General features: G+C 33.4%; 1 protein-coding gene across 1 annotated transcript in view; it reads right to left on the bottom strand.

Annotated features, from left to right (window-relative positions):
• Positions 1-17216, bottom strand: part of LOC100165267 (death-associated protein kinase related) — a 55780-nt gene that overhangs the window by 7854 nt on the left and 30710 nt on the right. Inside the window, exons 2-3 of the mRNA XM_001942481.5 lie at positions 2529-2741; positions 383-521 (exon numbers count right to left, since the gene is read on the bottom strand). Of these exons, the coding sequence (XP_001942516.1) occupies positions 383-521; positions 2529-2741 (352 nt within the window). The remainder of the gene's footprint in view (positions 1-382; positions 522-2528; positions 2742-17216) is intronic.

Raw genomic sequence — 17216 nt, 5'->3', positions numbered from 1 at the left:
GGGCGAGGAATAATAATATTATTTATCAGCTGAAAAGACGTCCGGTGGTGGTGTACTGGATACAGCGAGAGAAGAAGGGTGACGCATTAGAGTCTTACAACCGTACGTCCGATCGAAGTTTAACGGATCCTATAGTTTAACGACTGTATTATAGTGAAATAAAAATAAAATACAAACCAACACGCATAAACAACGTATCTGTAAACCTATATAAGATATATTTAAAAAAAATAACAATTTTACTAGCAATTATATTATGGGAGGTTAGTTATATACTTATATAGGAAAAACGGAAATTATGGGTATATTGTTAATGGAAAGAGTTCTGAGAAAATGATTTCGTTGTTTTAATATATTTCTGATTTTTTTTTATTGTCCTTACCTTGATGTCTAGATGCGCGACGTTTATAGTGTGCAAGTAGTGCAACCCATCGAGTATCTGTCGCATGAGTCGGGCCACCTCTGGTTCAGACGGTACTTCGTCCCTATCCAGGACCATTTGTAGCTCACCACCAGGCGCTCTGAAAAACAAACGGTAAAAACTGTTCACAACCAAGATAATATTATAAATAATAATTTGATATGTTATCCCGGATGTAAAATTCCAGATTAAATATATATAGTCCTAAAATTCACGAGTTAAAATATAATATGTTGAATGTTCTAACTATTAACTATATTCTTAATGTTCCTCGATATTTCGGAAAAATAAAGCTATTTGTAATATAGTATTATGTTAAACCTATAATTACTGAAAATATCTCATTACAAGTGTTATATAGGTTTCTACACTACATTAAAATATATCCTATACTACAACGAATTTATAATAAGTGGTTTTGTTTGGACTATTGGACAAGCTCCTTCGTATTTTTACTAGAAATCTCGTAAAAAATAATTTTAACCATTATTCACACACTAAACCACACAACACAATATTATATATAGGTACACCCATTTTTTTCAGATGTTGGCCAACCTTTTTAAACTTATTTAAAAAAATACGTATAATATGATACTATGTGGGTACGTACACAGCACACATACCATATACAACATATTAAGACAGACAATAAGTGTAATTACAAAAGTAGACTAACGTTAAAAAAAGTTCGTATGCATTGTATTGATTGTTTTCTCTAAAATGTTTAAAAAAATATTAACAATTAAAACAATAATGTATGTATTATAAAATAATATGTAGGATGATGGCCATGCGTGTTGTGACTATAAATTTGTAGTTAAAAATTATTTTAAAATTATGTATATTCAACAATCTAATATCAATGAAGTGATATGGCGATGTAAAGGACAAATAATAATGTTATTTCAACATAAAAAGTACAATAATAACGGTACGAAAAAATTATGTGACCAGGGATTGAACCAGGCGCGTAGAGGTATCACGAATGTAATAAAAGTACGAATCACGTAAGTACATAAATATACGTCATATACATGCAACATGCATATAGCATATAGTACGTATATAATATATTATACCACGACACAATATCCAAAAAAATTTCGGTAAGTTAAACCAAACAGACAACCGGATATTGCTGTCCGGGATTTTTCATAAACAGAGTTAGATTGTAGTAAACAGACAGTGACGTTTTTCGCCGGTCAGTTCGCCCACCGGCTCCGGCAGATTTACCGCACTTGAAGGAACACGGCGACCGAATAAGAACAAAAATGTCGGTGACAGTTTTGGTACGGTTCTTCCAAAAAAAAAGTAAAATATCAGTTCTGTTTCATCAATATTTAACATTTATGATTTGGTTAATACCAATCTTAACCAGGCTGAACAAAAGCAAAATAAAATCCAAACGAACAACGGTATTAACATGGACATACATTAATTATAGTAGGTATATAGGTACTATCAAAATATCGGTTCCAGTTACTAATGACCAATGACAAACAATATAACAAATAACGATAAATAATATTTTTTCCACATTTCCTGAAATATATTATAAAGTATGAATAATTTATAATACAATATTAAAAACAAACAAAATGTCACGGCCTCGGAATAGCTAAAAATAGTTTGATATTGTACTGTAGTATAATAATATATATACGTACTATATACAATATGCATGAATATATTATGCGTGTTTTTTAGTTTTATTATATCCGTACCTGGTTCAATCTCTGGGCACATATTTCGTTCGTACCATTATTATTGTAATTCTTTACGGTGGTTCCGTTGTGATAGATCAATTAAAATTGAATTTCTTATCGGTACTTACTAACATTGGTACAGTACCTATACATATTTAAGCATAAACGATTCAAGTAGAATTTTTATTTTTCGTTAATATCGTTTATTTAGATTTATATGGACAAATATAGATCCGAAACCTTCATATAGGGAAGTTTACGTTTAAATTTTGTACTACAGGAATGTGCGTGTTTAAATTCCACACAGAATAATGCCGATTGTATAACGAATAAGAGACTATTCTGTGGTTTCATAAATAAATCGTATGTTGTATCATATAAATAACGCGTGTACTTACAGTTCTAGTAACAATATCATTTCGGTACTGGTTTCGAACACTTTGTACAGGTTGACGATGCGGCTGTTGTATGTGCACGCTTCCAGCACTGCCACCTCGTGTAGGATTTCGGGTCGCAGGTCGGCGTTCCGCCGACGTTTTCGCAGGAACTTCGCCGCATATTGTTTACCGGTCTGTTTGTCTCGACACCTCCTGACCGTCGCATATTTGCCCCTGAGACAAAAAAAAAAACAGAGAACGTTAGTTTACAGTATGCATAACTTATTATTTTAAATATGCACATAACACGATATTATACGGTAAATATTGTAGTGATATGCAACTCTGCGTGAAAAACGTAAACTTTACAATGGTCACTGATGTATAATATAATATGTACTGTACTGTTTCAAAGTAGGCAAGTATATTCGGTAGGTAGGTACCGTATATGACTGTATGATGACATAATAACAATGCGAATAACTTTTCTCTAAACTATTAATTAAAAACGCAAAATCCACAAAACGCTACATACCAATATAAAGGTATAGGTACTTATAGTTTTCGGTAATTGCGCATTTCGTCATCAGTGCGAAACACAGGTGATAACCTGCAGAATTTTGGTTATAATAATAGGTACATAATGATGTTATACCTGCAGATACGTACGTAATAGTTATTCTACAATATATAATATATACCAAACGTTCACGCCCCAAAGATTATCAGGCGCCGCGACCGGACGTCGATTTCGTCATTATTGCTTATCTTTGAAATAATATAAACCGTAACATAGTATACAGGTACGATGGCGAGCGATTTGCAAAAGTCACAACGACAACACGATTTGTACGAGAGGTATTATATTATATTATATTGTAATAGTCGCGACGACAGGAAGTTTTCGCGCGGTGCATAATGAAGGGGCCGCGGCCATAATATATAATAATATAATAATGTAGCACACACACCTTTTTAAAACAATGACGATTGCTGGAGAGAACGCGCGCGAATTTAAATTGGACGTTTCGATTACAAACATCGGACGCGCCTAGCAGGGTCGCTTGATGTATTATTTATGCAGCTTACACCTCACAAACGTCTACAATAATATTATGACGTTCGAAGATTTTCCTATCAATTCAGACATCCACGATTGCGTATATAATATGTACCTATATATAGATCGCTGCGGAGACGCGATTTTACGACGTTAATTAGGCACATACACTGCTGCAGATAAGACGGCGCAATGATTCAAAACGGGAAAACTCGAATACAAAGAAACGCCACACACGCTTGAGCCTCTCCGATTTCCTCGGACATGCGTGTACTACCGGTTATATATATATAATATATATATACACTAACTGTTTTGTCACCATCCTACTCGTCCCGCAGTCTTTCGAAACGTATACACATCTCGTGTAATACAGTGGCAGACACCATATAATAATGAAAAAATCGGAATTTGCGAAATTTCTCGCGACGAGTACGGCAAAACGGCCGCGACATTGCGACACGTATCGCTGCGCCGATGGCGCCAATCAAGGCCGCTTTACGCACATCCTACTATACTTATATAATATACATATATATATATGTGTAGACGCATGTGATACAATAAGTAATTCAATATATATATAGGACAGGATATGAGTACGCACGACGACGATAAAAGTTGGCCACTTCGTCACATATATATGCCGCTTTTGGAAAAACGCCAGACACAAAGTTTTCGCCGATACGTAACGAGTGTAAAATATATTATATATAATTATTGTACCCTGCTTTAGAGTTTAAAAGTTTGTCACATATAAACTGCAGTAATGTTAATAATCTACCATATTTTTTAAATCTAATAGATTTAACAATAATGTAGAACCCGCAGTGGTAGTTAGGTTGGAGGAGGAAGAGTTAACAGTAACTAACATACACTTATATATTTATCTGCAACGCACACATATTATAAAAGGTATGTCACTGTCCACGGTTTAGCCCCTTTTTCCGATAAAATCTTGGATACTATAAGTACTCTGCAGGTTGTACAATCGCCAGAGACTATATAATCGTTGCGGCATATAAACATCATAATATTAGTATACGTCATAATAAATAATAATATATAATATACATCCGAATACACCGCGATAACCTCCACCGTCTGTCGAGCAAACTTAGTTTGTATACTATTTCGTTATCATGAATCGTGATTTTTATTTTTTTCGCACGACATTGAAACGGTATATCGACGACGAACGATTCTCAGGAAAATTCCTATTGCTTATATGTATAGGAGGTACGTGTCATCATAATATATACATACCTATGCGGTGTGGCGTATACGAAGACACGTTATATTGTCAGCGATATAAAGTTGAAATATGGACTTTTTCTCACGTCGGAGTATATAGGTAGTAGGTACTAACTATTCGTCGTCGTTTTGTCACGCGTTAACCCCGTTTTACCAGCGGAACGAAATCTTCAATTTCTATATATATAGTAATGTATCATTTTGCCTACGACACAAACGCGGCACATGGAAAACGAGCATAATACATTATGTATATATATAATATGTATGTACGCGTATACGTATATTATAATAATAATACGAAATCACTTATCCACACTGTAGACAGGACGCGCAATGGCCAGCGATATTAAACATAATATAGGATCGATGAGATGAGAGAAAATCTCTGCGCGATTTATAACCTCAGCGGTGTCAGTACAAACGCGCTCAGAGTCGTAAAATGGTCGAATACGACAAATTTATTTTTCACCTCATCGCGTGTCAAGGTTGAATTTGTTTTTAAGTACACCGCCATGGTCGTCGTATAAACATACTCGCGGATATCGCCATTATTATATTATCAATAAAAGTAAGTATGACATATGGGTAAACGACACTTAAACACTTTACAACTTCAAATACGAGTGAAAATGCTCATGAGAGAAACTAAAAAACTATAACACTTTATGACCCAGGTTTAGGAAAAAATTAAATTATCCTCATTTATCGACGCAGTATATGCATCTGTACAGGCTATTCTATTTAACTCGCCGAACACATATTCGTTTTCGATTTTATTTTAAAGTATAATGTATTGCATGTTTGAATAACTGTTGTAATATGCTTTGACGACCGAATGGTATCCCTGCAATGGTTACTTATTATTATATATATTATAATATTATTATAGATAATACTTTATACATATATAACAATAGTTGGGCCAAGTGTGCGAAGAAAAAAAACGTTTTTGCTTTTTGGTCGAAAGTTGACTTGCATACATAGGTTTCGACTTTCTATTCAACCCGCAAGCATATATTATTATATTAAACGTTATTATGTTATAAACACCTCGAAGAACCGAACAGACCGTGTCGCAGATTGATATCGCCCCCTATTATAAGACAATAAAATAATATATGTTAACGTGTAGGTATATTATATATATGTATGTTATTAGGCAGAAATGTAGAATCGACGGCGGGCGTATATATTATACATATAGGCACTGCAGTTATTCAAACAAGTATCATTGCCGAGGAAATAATATAATTACCATATACCTTTATAAACATACAGTATATACACTCACAAATCAAAAGTGTTTTTTTAACACTGTATAATATGTTATTATAAAAGGTATGTGATGGAAACAATCGCTAACGAAAATACGTCTCGGTTGCGTACGAACTCACATATTATTTTATATATATATTACCTACAGCATAATAACTGCGTCCGTGCGCCTCGATGGAGATCGGCTGCACAAAACATATTTATGATGACCGAATAATAATAATAACATGTACCCGCCAAACTTCTATAGAACACACATAATATTATATATACACGTACGTATATATTATATAGAAAACGGTTTATTGTGCAACGTTACATTGTCGTCGGATTTTCAACAGCACATATACACTTTCACTGGTTCATAACGCTATGTTGATAACAATATACAAATGTGTGTTGACTATCATCACGTATACACACAAAGTTTGGGTGAGATATAATTGTGTGGAGTGTGTACCTCACAATAATATATGTTATTTTAACAGCAAAGTCGAAATTATTTATGGGTCCATATACTGTACAAACACAGACGTTTGTGAAGCGACTGAAAAAAATAATTTCAACGCAATTGTCAACGCGACATGTTTTAACGACTCTGCCCGACTAAAATATTTTCGACTTAAAATCGTATTATTAATATATATCGTTTGGAAAATAATAAAAAAACAACCATTTCATCCCAGACACACCGAGTAGAAACGATGCAGTTAATTGTGACGACCAATGGGCGTATAAACACAGCGTTAAACCGTATAATATATTATGAAAAGTAATTTTTGAACACATATACTATTTATTAGAATGTAACGGGCATGATCATAATGCGTGTAGGTATAGGTAGGTACGGTTTACGTAATCGGTACGATTCATGATTACATTTTTTTAACAATATAAAATCATGATTGGTTTTACGCGGTTTTCTGCGCATAGATATACATAATATATTTTTCATAATCAATTATGCAGAAAACGAAGACATGATATAAACTAAGAAAAAAACTATTTTGACGTGTTGAAACTATTGTGTAAGTAATATATTAGGTATTATAATATATTTTATGATAATATAAAGCATGTCCTAACTTATCATCGAACTAACTGCAGACGACTTAATCGATCGTTCCGATCGCCATACTACGTCGCCCCTTACTACCATAAAAATATAACCGGGTTAACTACAATCGAAAACTTTGACGGACAAGTTACAGCGCGCGCATGTCCGTCTGTGCGAAGCGGAATTAGGTCTCGTCCGTATGGTCTTTATCGCGACGTGTATACTTTCTAGACGAGAATGTCTCGACGCGGCCGATAACGAATAGAGAACGACATGACGTATGGCTGCGATGGAGGTATTATAATATTTTACTTACTTGATAAAAACAACAGGCGAAAGACGATTTGGGCAATCGAAAGCTATTACCCGCGGCCCGAGGGTCGTCCACGGAAAACGGAGCTGAAGGATCTTCTACATCTAACCGGCTGTTATTTACGAAATTATGCGTGTACATCATTGGCAAGCCCGATTTAAAAGTTGGAAAAATATACCAAATTATAGTTCATATTTTTTTATAGTACCTACTAACTGCAGAGAACGTTTTTGAATATTATCATTTACAATATTTTATCAACTAAATATAAGTAAAATATTTTAAATGGGTAGCTTAAAATAAGCTCTTATATTATTCAACATTATTGAATTATTTAAAAAAAATTCATATTGTACCACATATTACTATACATTTTCTATAGTTTATAAGCACTTCATGTTTATACTTTAAGTAACATTTTATAATATCTTACTTTAAATGCAATGATGGTAACGCGACGATTTATGTAACTATATCTGTATATAGATCTAGTAATTCGGTCTTGACATAGTATTTAGAATATTATAGTTCATATAGGTATATAGAATATAGGAAGTTATCACATGTAATATTTTTATTGTCCGGGAAGACTTTTGTTTTTGCGCGGCCTGTTTTCGGATATCCTATATACATCATAATATCACGGTTGTATCGTCTACAGTAATACCTACATATGCTGGCTCACAGACCGCGAGTTCGTGACGATAATCGTTAAAAAACGACCTTCCCCGGCCTCGCGTACTATGTACTATATAATATATTTATATCTATAATATATTATTGTCATTGCTACTGCAGTGACCCTCCCTTTCCATAGTCTTGTACAGCAAACAGGAATACGCGCGACGGCAAAACGGTATATGTTAGCGCGCGTCCCGCATACGCAACTAGGCGATGAGGTCATTCAGCGTTTAGGTCCGTCCGAGAGGGAAAGAAAACGATTTATTATTATTATTATTATTATCATAATAATATATTATATACACACACGGCAGTTGACCGCGTTTTGTCAGGCAAATTGAGTCGTCCGACGACGACGGTCGCGTGGTACGCGCACTACTATTCATAATACTGCTACTATATATAATATTATCGGCATTGTCCTTGCCCGGACGCTGAAAACTTATTTGTGTTCTATTTTTCTTCACTTTACCTGTAGCACTGATGGTAAATGGCAATACAATAATTATTCTATCATTAAACGCGACCGCCGACGCCAATCATTCCGTCCGATTGTGCAAACACACTGACGTCGTTGTAGTACATTTCGTTTCTGTCTTTTGTTATTATTATTTTAATGACGACCGCCCACTCCTCCACGACAGGAAATAAGGCGGGGCGCAGGTTGTCACAGGGGCGCGAGTTGGAAGTAGTTGGAGTCCGGAGACTTAAACGCACTCGACCGCAGCGGATCAGTGGAAAAAAACAACAACACGGGGTAAATTGGCAGCTCTTGAACCATACGTTATGACTTGTAGGGCGAGGACGGGGACTCAATTTACATGCTAAATATTATATTACATCAAAGTCACACCCAAAGTCGAGCGATTATGTTAAATCTTCTACAGTGATTTTAGGTAATTAATAATTAAATTAAAGTTTTAGGTACCTATATATATTATATTATATTATAATTATTATATGTAAATATCGGTGTGCCAATTAGTTTTAGAAAATGTGTAAAACATTGAAAAGCTATTTATTACAATACTGCTATATAAAAATATATTATTTAAACAACAAGCCTATAAATTGAGGTACTGAGAAATGAGAATGTATTAAATAGTATTCGTTCGAATTCGGTAAGTTATTTGCATGGATTTGAAATTTTGAAATTGCGTTTTTAATTAGTGTCTGATAGGTACATTAAATACATAATAAATAGTAGACAAAAATACGCACCTGTCCTACAACAAATTCAATTTTAAACTCGCAACAGGTAACAACGAGCGTAAACCAAATTCAATGAAAATTTCGTTGTAGAATATTACGTATAAGTAGTTTAGATTAAATTGAAAATGTATACGTGTATTATACGTAGAACACTCGCACATTTTCAGTCTATATACATAAGTATGTTATACCAGACGTAAACGTCATCTAACATTACGATGGTATACGAAAACAGGAGAATTACGCACACGAAGAGGTTGATGCTACAACGGGAATTGTACAAAATGAGATTATTACTTTTCGACTAAATATTATAAGCTATTAAGACCATTTCGAGGCTGATAATTATTTTATATTGTAGTATAGATTTTTGTTTGGTTGTGTATAATTCCTATTTAAGGGAAATACAACAGTATGTACCTATTACCTATATTAAACCTATATACATATATATCAATAAAATATATATACCTAATGTTAAAAAAAATTAAATTATTAAATAATTCAGCACATAGTCTCGGCCCTTGCAGGGTACGTTTTCGTATAACAGTACTATACAACTACTACCTACTTATACAGTCCTAACATAATTCGTTATTATTTAATTATTTCAACTTTATTTCATAAATACGGAATATTACGCTACAGCATACGAGTCAAACGATTAAAATCAGATAATATAATATATACCATTACGATTTTTAATTGTGCAAAAGGATATAATGATTGCTTTAAATACACACGATTTGACGATAACGGGAAGCGGCAACAGCGAAAAACTAAACGCGGTCCAAGTTTAACAATAATCATTTGAGTGTACATAATATAATATATCATACAATATGAAACGTTAGACATTAAACATAATATTATATACGATAAACCTAATAATTGGTTATGGTTATAGTTTTTCGCGAGTAGACAAAGCGGACAACGGCCAGAGACTTACAGTCTTCGCGAATGATCAGTGAGTATAAATGGATAAAAAAAACAATTTTATTTCTTTTTCAATATTTTACATCACTGTTGGAGTGAAAAATTGAGCATTTGTATACATATACGATACACTATATAGGCACGCACACACATACATATACATATATATATATTAATTATTATACATACATATTTATTTGTGCTTATGCGAAAAATGCGTTCGATTCCATGATTGTCAAATCGAATTCACATGTGTATAATACCCACACATAGTACCAATGGATATACTACATTATATTATATATATATTATATACTCACGTACTTTGCATTGTGCGAGTGTGTATTATACTGTACGAAAAATGAGCATACGCATTTAGGGAGAGATAGAGAGAGAGATATGACAGTTATTGTTCAATCATTCTGCACACACACATGACGACTATGGTTTGTACACGTTGATCGCAGATCGCATATATTTATATATATATATGTATTTAAGAAAGAGACTTGCACGTCCGAAAGGACATCGGACCGTCTGTTGTCGGGTCAAGGACATTATACACCGCTGCTGCCGTTGCCGATGCGGTTTCCAATGGTCGCACATCGCCGACGTCGCCACCAGGACGTTGACTTTACCCCCTGTTCCGCAACCACCACCACCACAGCCACCGTCGTCACACTTAAACTTAAGATACCTTCCCTCCCCCTACCACCACCCGCCATTATTATTATTATTATTATAACGATTCTCGATTGCAAACAATAATAATAACATATTTCATTATAGGAACTATATATAGTCCTACACGGCTCGTAATACAATTTTATAATATAATAAATGATTAATAATACACCTAGTGATATAGGTACTATAATATGTAGAGACTATCAGAACAAAACCGAAATAGTTATTATAATATTGATTTGTTTTCGGGTTAGCGGTTCACAAGGTGTAACGTGTAATTAAGGTACAAAAAACATTTTTAGGGTTTTAGCCCCTGTAGGCTAGTAAAGTTTGAGTAAGTTGGGTATAAATGTATAATACTTTATATTACCTACCTACTACCGATCTGCATACATATGTCATATAACATACACAAGGATTAGATTTCGGCTGGGCGCGCGTGCCTTACAGTATAATTGAAATTAGTTGCGCACGCCGCCGGGGGACACAGTGAGGAGATGCGCTGCAGTCCGGAAACGGCAGCGGCGCGCATCCGCTAAATTCTCGGTCGCTGACACTACCTGCGCACACTATTTTTTTTTTTATATAATACTATGCGTAAGCATCACTTAACCATGATAATATTATAACATAATACAAGACATTCCCCCACCGCATCGTAGTCATATCGCTGCGTGTGGGCTATAATTAATGTTTTAATTGTCAGACATAATTAATACGTAATTTTATCTCGGAGGTTTCGCCAAAAATGGTACATTTTTGATATCCGAATGTTTGTATCGATCGTTAAAATATGACCAATTCGTTGAGTAAAGGTATATAGTCAAAATATTTTAACTTGTGTGAAAGAAGACAGATTTTTTCGGAGTGAAAATAGTACAAATATCATTTAAATACCGATTTGTATTTTGTATAATATTGTAAATATCATATCATAATATTTGGAAAAATGTTTAATTATTATATCTAATTTAAAATTACTAATTTACACCTACACATATATTGAAAGTATCTTTTAAACTGGTAGCATTTAATTTTGGTTTATGTTAGTTCGTTGATCCTATTTTAATAATCGTAAACGAAAAGTTCAGCATTTACGTGTGAAGGTGTCAAGATATAGTACGCGAAGCAGAATAATTAAATTTCAATTATACTATACATATACCTACATACTGGTCTTTTAATATAAAAACGTATTATATAATATTATATTCATTGATCCCTCCCCAAATGAATAAAAAACTAAAAAATATACTAAAAAATAGGTGTGAGCCGTGAAATGGTCTCTTAGTGAAAAGTGGGTCACGTCTAATATAAAAAGTTTGGGAACCACTGATCACATATTTATATTATTTATTGCATTTATTATAAGAGATTGTAAACACAAATCGTGAACAAAATTGTTTAAATAATTTATGGCTTTCCATACAATGTAAAATAGGTATAATATAAATATAATATATAGGTATTATATGTAACCTATTATAATAGGTTGTGAATAAAATATCAGTCTACATTTTAGTGACCCTAATGATGAATTATTGTATTTTTTTTTTTTTTTAATAAATTATGTTTTCTTGTATATTGCATAAATAGGTGTGTTTCTTGTCACTTGAATATAATAATATTGAATGCAACAATTAAATTACAGTAATTATTTGAACGTAAAAAAATAGTGTGGCATCACAAAACGTGATGCACTCGTTTTGTCCGTTCTCGACATATGTCATAACAAACGTATTGCAGTGTTTATTGAAAGACAAATGCAGTTTGTCTAATAAATAATATATGCATACAATATGTTCAGTGTGTGTATCTACATAACCCGTATATTTGCCGCTGTTTAACATAATGGATAACAACGACAATTATTACATTATCTTTCAGAAATCATATTTTATTGCATAGGTATTACGTATTACCATATTATAAAAAAGCGCATCATCACAGAACCATATATTGTTGTTTTATTTTATTCTTTCCACAAAGTTTTTTTATCGAGATCTCGATCATATACACACACTGTAAAACTCAAACACAAGGACATGGGATCATTTTCCACCACAACGCTGCAATTTTATATGTTTAAAATATACAATTTATTTAACGAACCAATTACGTAACGTAGATTTTACGTGAAAGTACGTGTTAAAAATATTGATAAAAATAAACCTGAAAAAACATTTTAATACTTGGTTGTTGGAAGAAACTCTGCAGACTTCAATGTACTTATATTATACGCAACAAACCAAGACAAATCGAAGTCTAAAGAAGATACGACTTTAGCAGAGAATTATCTATTCTATTGTTCAATAAATACATATAAACTGTATGTATAAGTATAGTATTTCCACAACCCTAAAAATGTAAGAACAATGTATCTTTTTCCTATAAGTGGAGGTTGATTTGGGGGGGGGCAGGGGAGGGAGTCCCCCTTCTTTTTAAATTTTTTTTTAGCGTACCCATTCTATTTATTTGAAACGGAACGCTTGGAACCCAACCATAAGTTAGTGAATTTGTAAATCGTGATTTCCTGATGCCAAATTGACTAAATATGTACACAATATTTTATATTGTTATTATATTTTATTATAGCCTGTAAGTATTGAATTAATATTATAAAGTACAACAAAATAACTAAAATCGTTATTTTTATTTTTATTCGTTTCTATTGTGATAACTGATAAACAAAGCGTTAGAAATTATAAATTTGATATTGTTTTGGTGTGATAGGTTGATGGGTGGAGAGGGTGGTGTGGAGGGTTTTGCCCCCCACGGCAATGTGCCGATTAATTTTGTGTGGAATGCTCGTTTATCCAACATAGAGTCCTCCTTCTTTTTTATTTCCAAATCAACCACTGCCTATAGGTTAGATTAAACATATATACAACATACAGGCACAACGTTTAATAAGTTATTTTTTATGGGTAGGTATATTCATAAATGTTTAATATATCAATTATCATTTACAGAACATCCAAAATATTATAATTTGATTGATAATCACGAGCACATGCTCGGTCGTCCGATATACAAACACACGCGAATGGATGCGTTTTATATAATATTATAATATACGTACTAATTTAATTCAGATTTTGTACACATTAAACATAATATATATAATATAAACTATTATCATGGACACAATATAGGTACAATCTTCAAGTCAGTGGACTCTTAAATGAACCTTTGAAAAGTTTGAATTCATATAGAATTTCACGCAGATAAATAACTGATAACAAAACAGAATATTTCATTGACGTAATGAATGCACTGTTTTTTGTCAACCGTATAATACAGAAACATACTAGGATTGGTAGAGGTTTCTCTCCATAACGATCGTCGAATAGGACAATACAGGGTAATAAAGCCCCGATACGAACGTTACCCTTTTTTTCATAATCGTCATGTTATATCACGTCAAAACCCGTGGCAGACGGTGGCGATAAGAAATAACCCTCCAACACGCGCGGCCGTTGCACTGTCGTATAATGGAATACAATTGTACATTAAGAATGACATTTCCAGCGACAGAGATGACTGTAGCGTCAAACCAGTTGGCGTGGGCGACAGTGCAACACAACACACTTATACATATACACGAGGTGCATATAATATACGTGTTTAATAATGAATAATTAATAGCACATACAATCGTCGTCCGTGTTCGCAATGGATATTTTTTTATTTTTTTTTTAATACACGTAATATAATATATTTCTTCCCTTCACCTGGTGTTATCGTAAAACACGAGCGACTGCCGAGACCCACAACTCACGCGCGCACAGAGGTGTTATTAATAGATCCGGGGCACAAATGGACCACGGTGAGGAACGGAGAACAACAACGAGAGACTATAATATAAAATTATAATGTCACGGCTGGACGACAAACGGCCGTAGGTATTATAATAATAATACTACTACTACTACTACTAATAATAATAATAATGATAATAATAATGTATATAGAAGATAATAAACCTGTTTCAGCGCAGGGTATCGACTACGCGGGCAGACGGAAAAACGAAAACTTTCCCGCAGGATCAAAAATAATAATGATACTCGGTTTCGCCTCCATTACGTTATCATCCCCGACTGAAATTTGAACAAATATTATTATTTTTTTTATAAAAGTCGAAATTTCCTGCAGACCTATAGTTTAGGGCTTACACAGTCATCGTACAGGGGCGGCTCCAGAGCCTTGGTTAGGGGGGGGGGGCAAGTTATAATTTCACAAAATCTTATAACAAAAAGAAAACAAACATTTTTACAACACAAATTCAAGTCGCCTATTTATATTCCATTTACCCAGCAGGTACATCGTATACACCGTCATACCTCTATGGCCCATATGGTCCATATGACAATATTATAATAATTTAATATGCATTTATTTTAACAATATATATTTTTATAAATACCGGCGTTGGGGGGGCCGCGGCCCCTAGGCCCCCCCCTGGAGCCGCCCCTGTCATCGTAAGGACATGACTAGTCATGGTACCTAAATAGGATATGATATGCGTGATATAATCGAAATTCAAATACCCAACACAACGACGGATGGCCGCCTCATAATTTCCTGCGGGAAACTGCCGAAGCTGCAACAATGGGACATAAAGGTATACGATAATATAAGGAGACGACGTCCAAGACAAACCTGTCTGTATAAGGTATCCACGAAGGAAATTGTGCGTTACCTCCAGTTTCGAGAGGACAACGTTTAAACTTCATTATTAGGCATCATAAATTACTTACTAAGTTACACGGAGACCGTGTTACGGACTGAATAACTCGTGGTTGAAGTAACTTTAAGATACGTATCATATTATGCTATAAAAGGGTAAGCAATAATGAAGATGATATTATATAAAATACGTACTGACGGTGTGCAGCTGGAGTCGCGAATCACACAATAAAGCACGCGTAAATGACCAATATTGTGCAAAAACATTATCTAAGGATGCATATGACCAAATAGTATTGCTTTCAGTGCACATATGCGTTGCACTATGTGTTTTAAATAATTTAAAGCATATAAACAGCGTACAGACGGAGTTGTACAATCAAGTTATGGAATATTAAAAAAATTATATTTTCCATTCAATTATTTACACACATATGTTATGTATACAAATACTTAAAAATCATACATTTGCTACACACAATCAAAATAGGTCAATAAATATTTTGTTTGCGCGCTATGAATGTTATGAATGTTATGATTATAAGCATAATAAATAATAATATATTATACCTATTTCTTTAAACAAAGAATATCTGAAAAAATATAGACGCAGAGAGAAATTGTAGGCGTTTTCCATTGATTACCAAAACAAAGTAAACGGATAAATGGTTGACCACTAGTCATTTCAATACTGTATACCTATATATTAATTTCTGCACTCTGCGACCAGTGTAAACACTGACCCCACGGAAAAAAACTCGGACAATTTCATTGATATAACACACGAGTTTATACTTTCTAATTATTTTTATGGATATATTATTATTATTATTATTATTATAAACGTATTTGTACTTTTTAACGCGTAACGTATAAATTATTTCTGTACATAAACGAAAAACTTTTGATTCAAAAACAATAAAACTATAAAGGTAAGTACTAGGTAATATGAAAAAAAAACGTAATTAAATTAAACAGTTATAAAATTATACTCGATAATAAAACGAAAAAAATGCTAATTGAATCGATGTTGAACACAACAACAATTATTATTATATTACAAAAGGAAAAGATAATATTAAAAACGTTAAATATTTTAAGTGTTGTTACACTATATATTATACACGTATACCTATATGGTATATAACTTAAGGCCGGATATTATTGACTGTCGTATGCATTTTATTTTTAAAAAAAATATCAATTTTAAAAAACAGTTTTGTGAATTGCATCAACAACAATAGAGCATATTATATTGTGTATATAATATATAATAATGATATTGTTGACTAGGCAAGGTCGTCCCGGCCGCGTATGTGATCCAACGTTTTCGCAATGTCGTCTGGCTAACCGTATAAGGTGTCAGCAGCAACATCAGCAGCAGCAACCGGGAATTACGACCGGTTGACCGATACGCAAAAAATAAATAATCATCATGTTAGTAATATTATAATAATATGCTCGACAACGATATTATAGTATACGCGTAATATTATAATAGAGGTGTTGTTGTATTTGTTGGCACACGCCGTTTTGGTTTAT

Source organism: Acyrthosiphon pisum, chromosome A3 (assembly GCF_005508785.2).
Source record: "Acyrthosiphon pisum isolate AL4f chromosome A3, pea_aphid_22Mar2018_4r6ur, whole genome shotgun sequence".
Taxonomy (NCBI): domain Eukaryota; kingdom Metazoa; phylum Arthropoda; class Insecta; order Hemiptera; family Aphididae; genus Acyrthosiphon; species Acyrthosiphon pisum.
The sequence above is the reverse complement of the archived record's forward strand: the minus strand, read 5'-3'. Positions and strand labels throughout refer to the sequence as shown.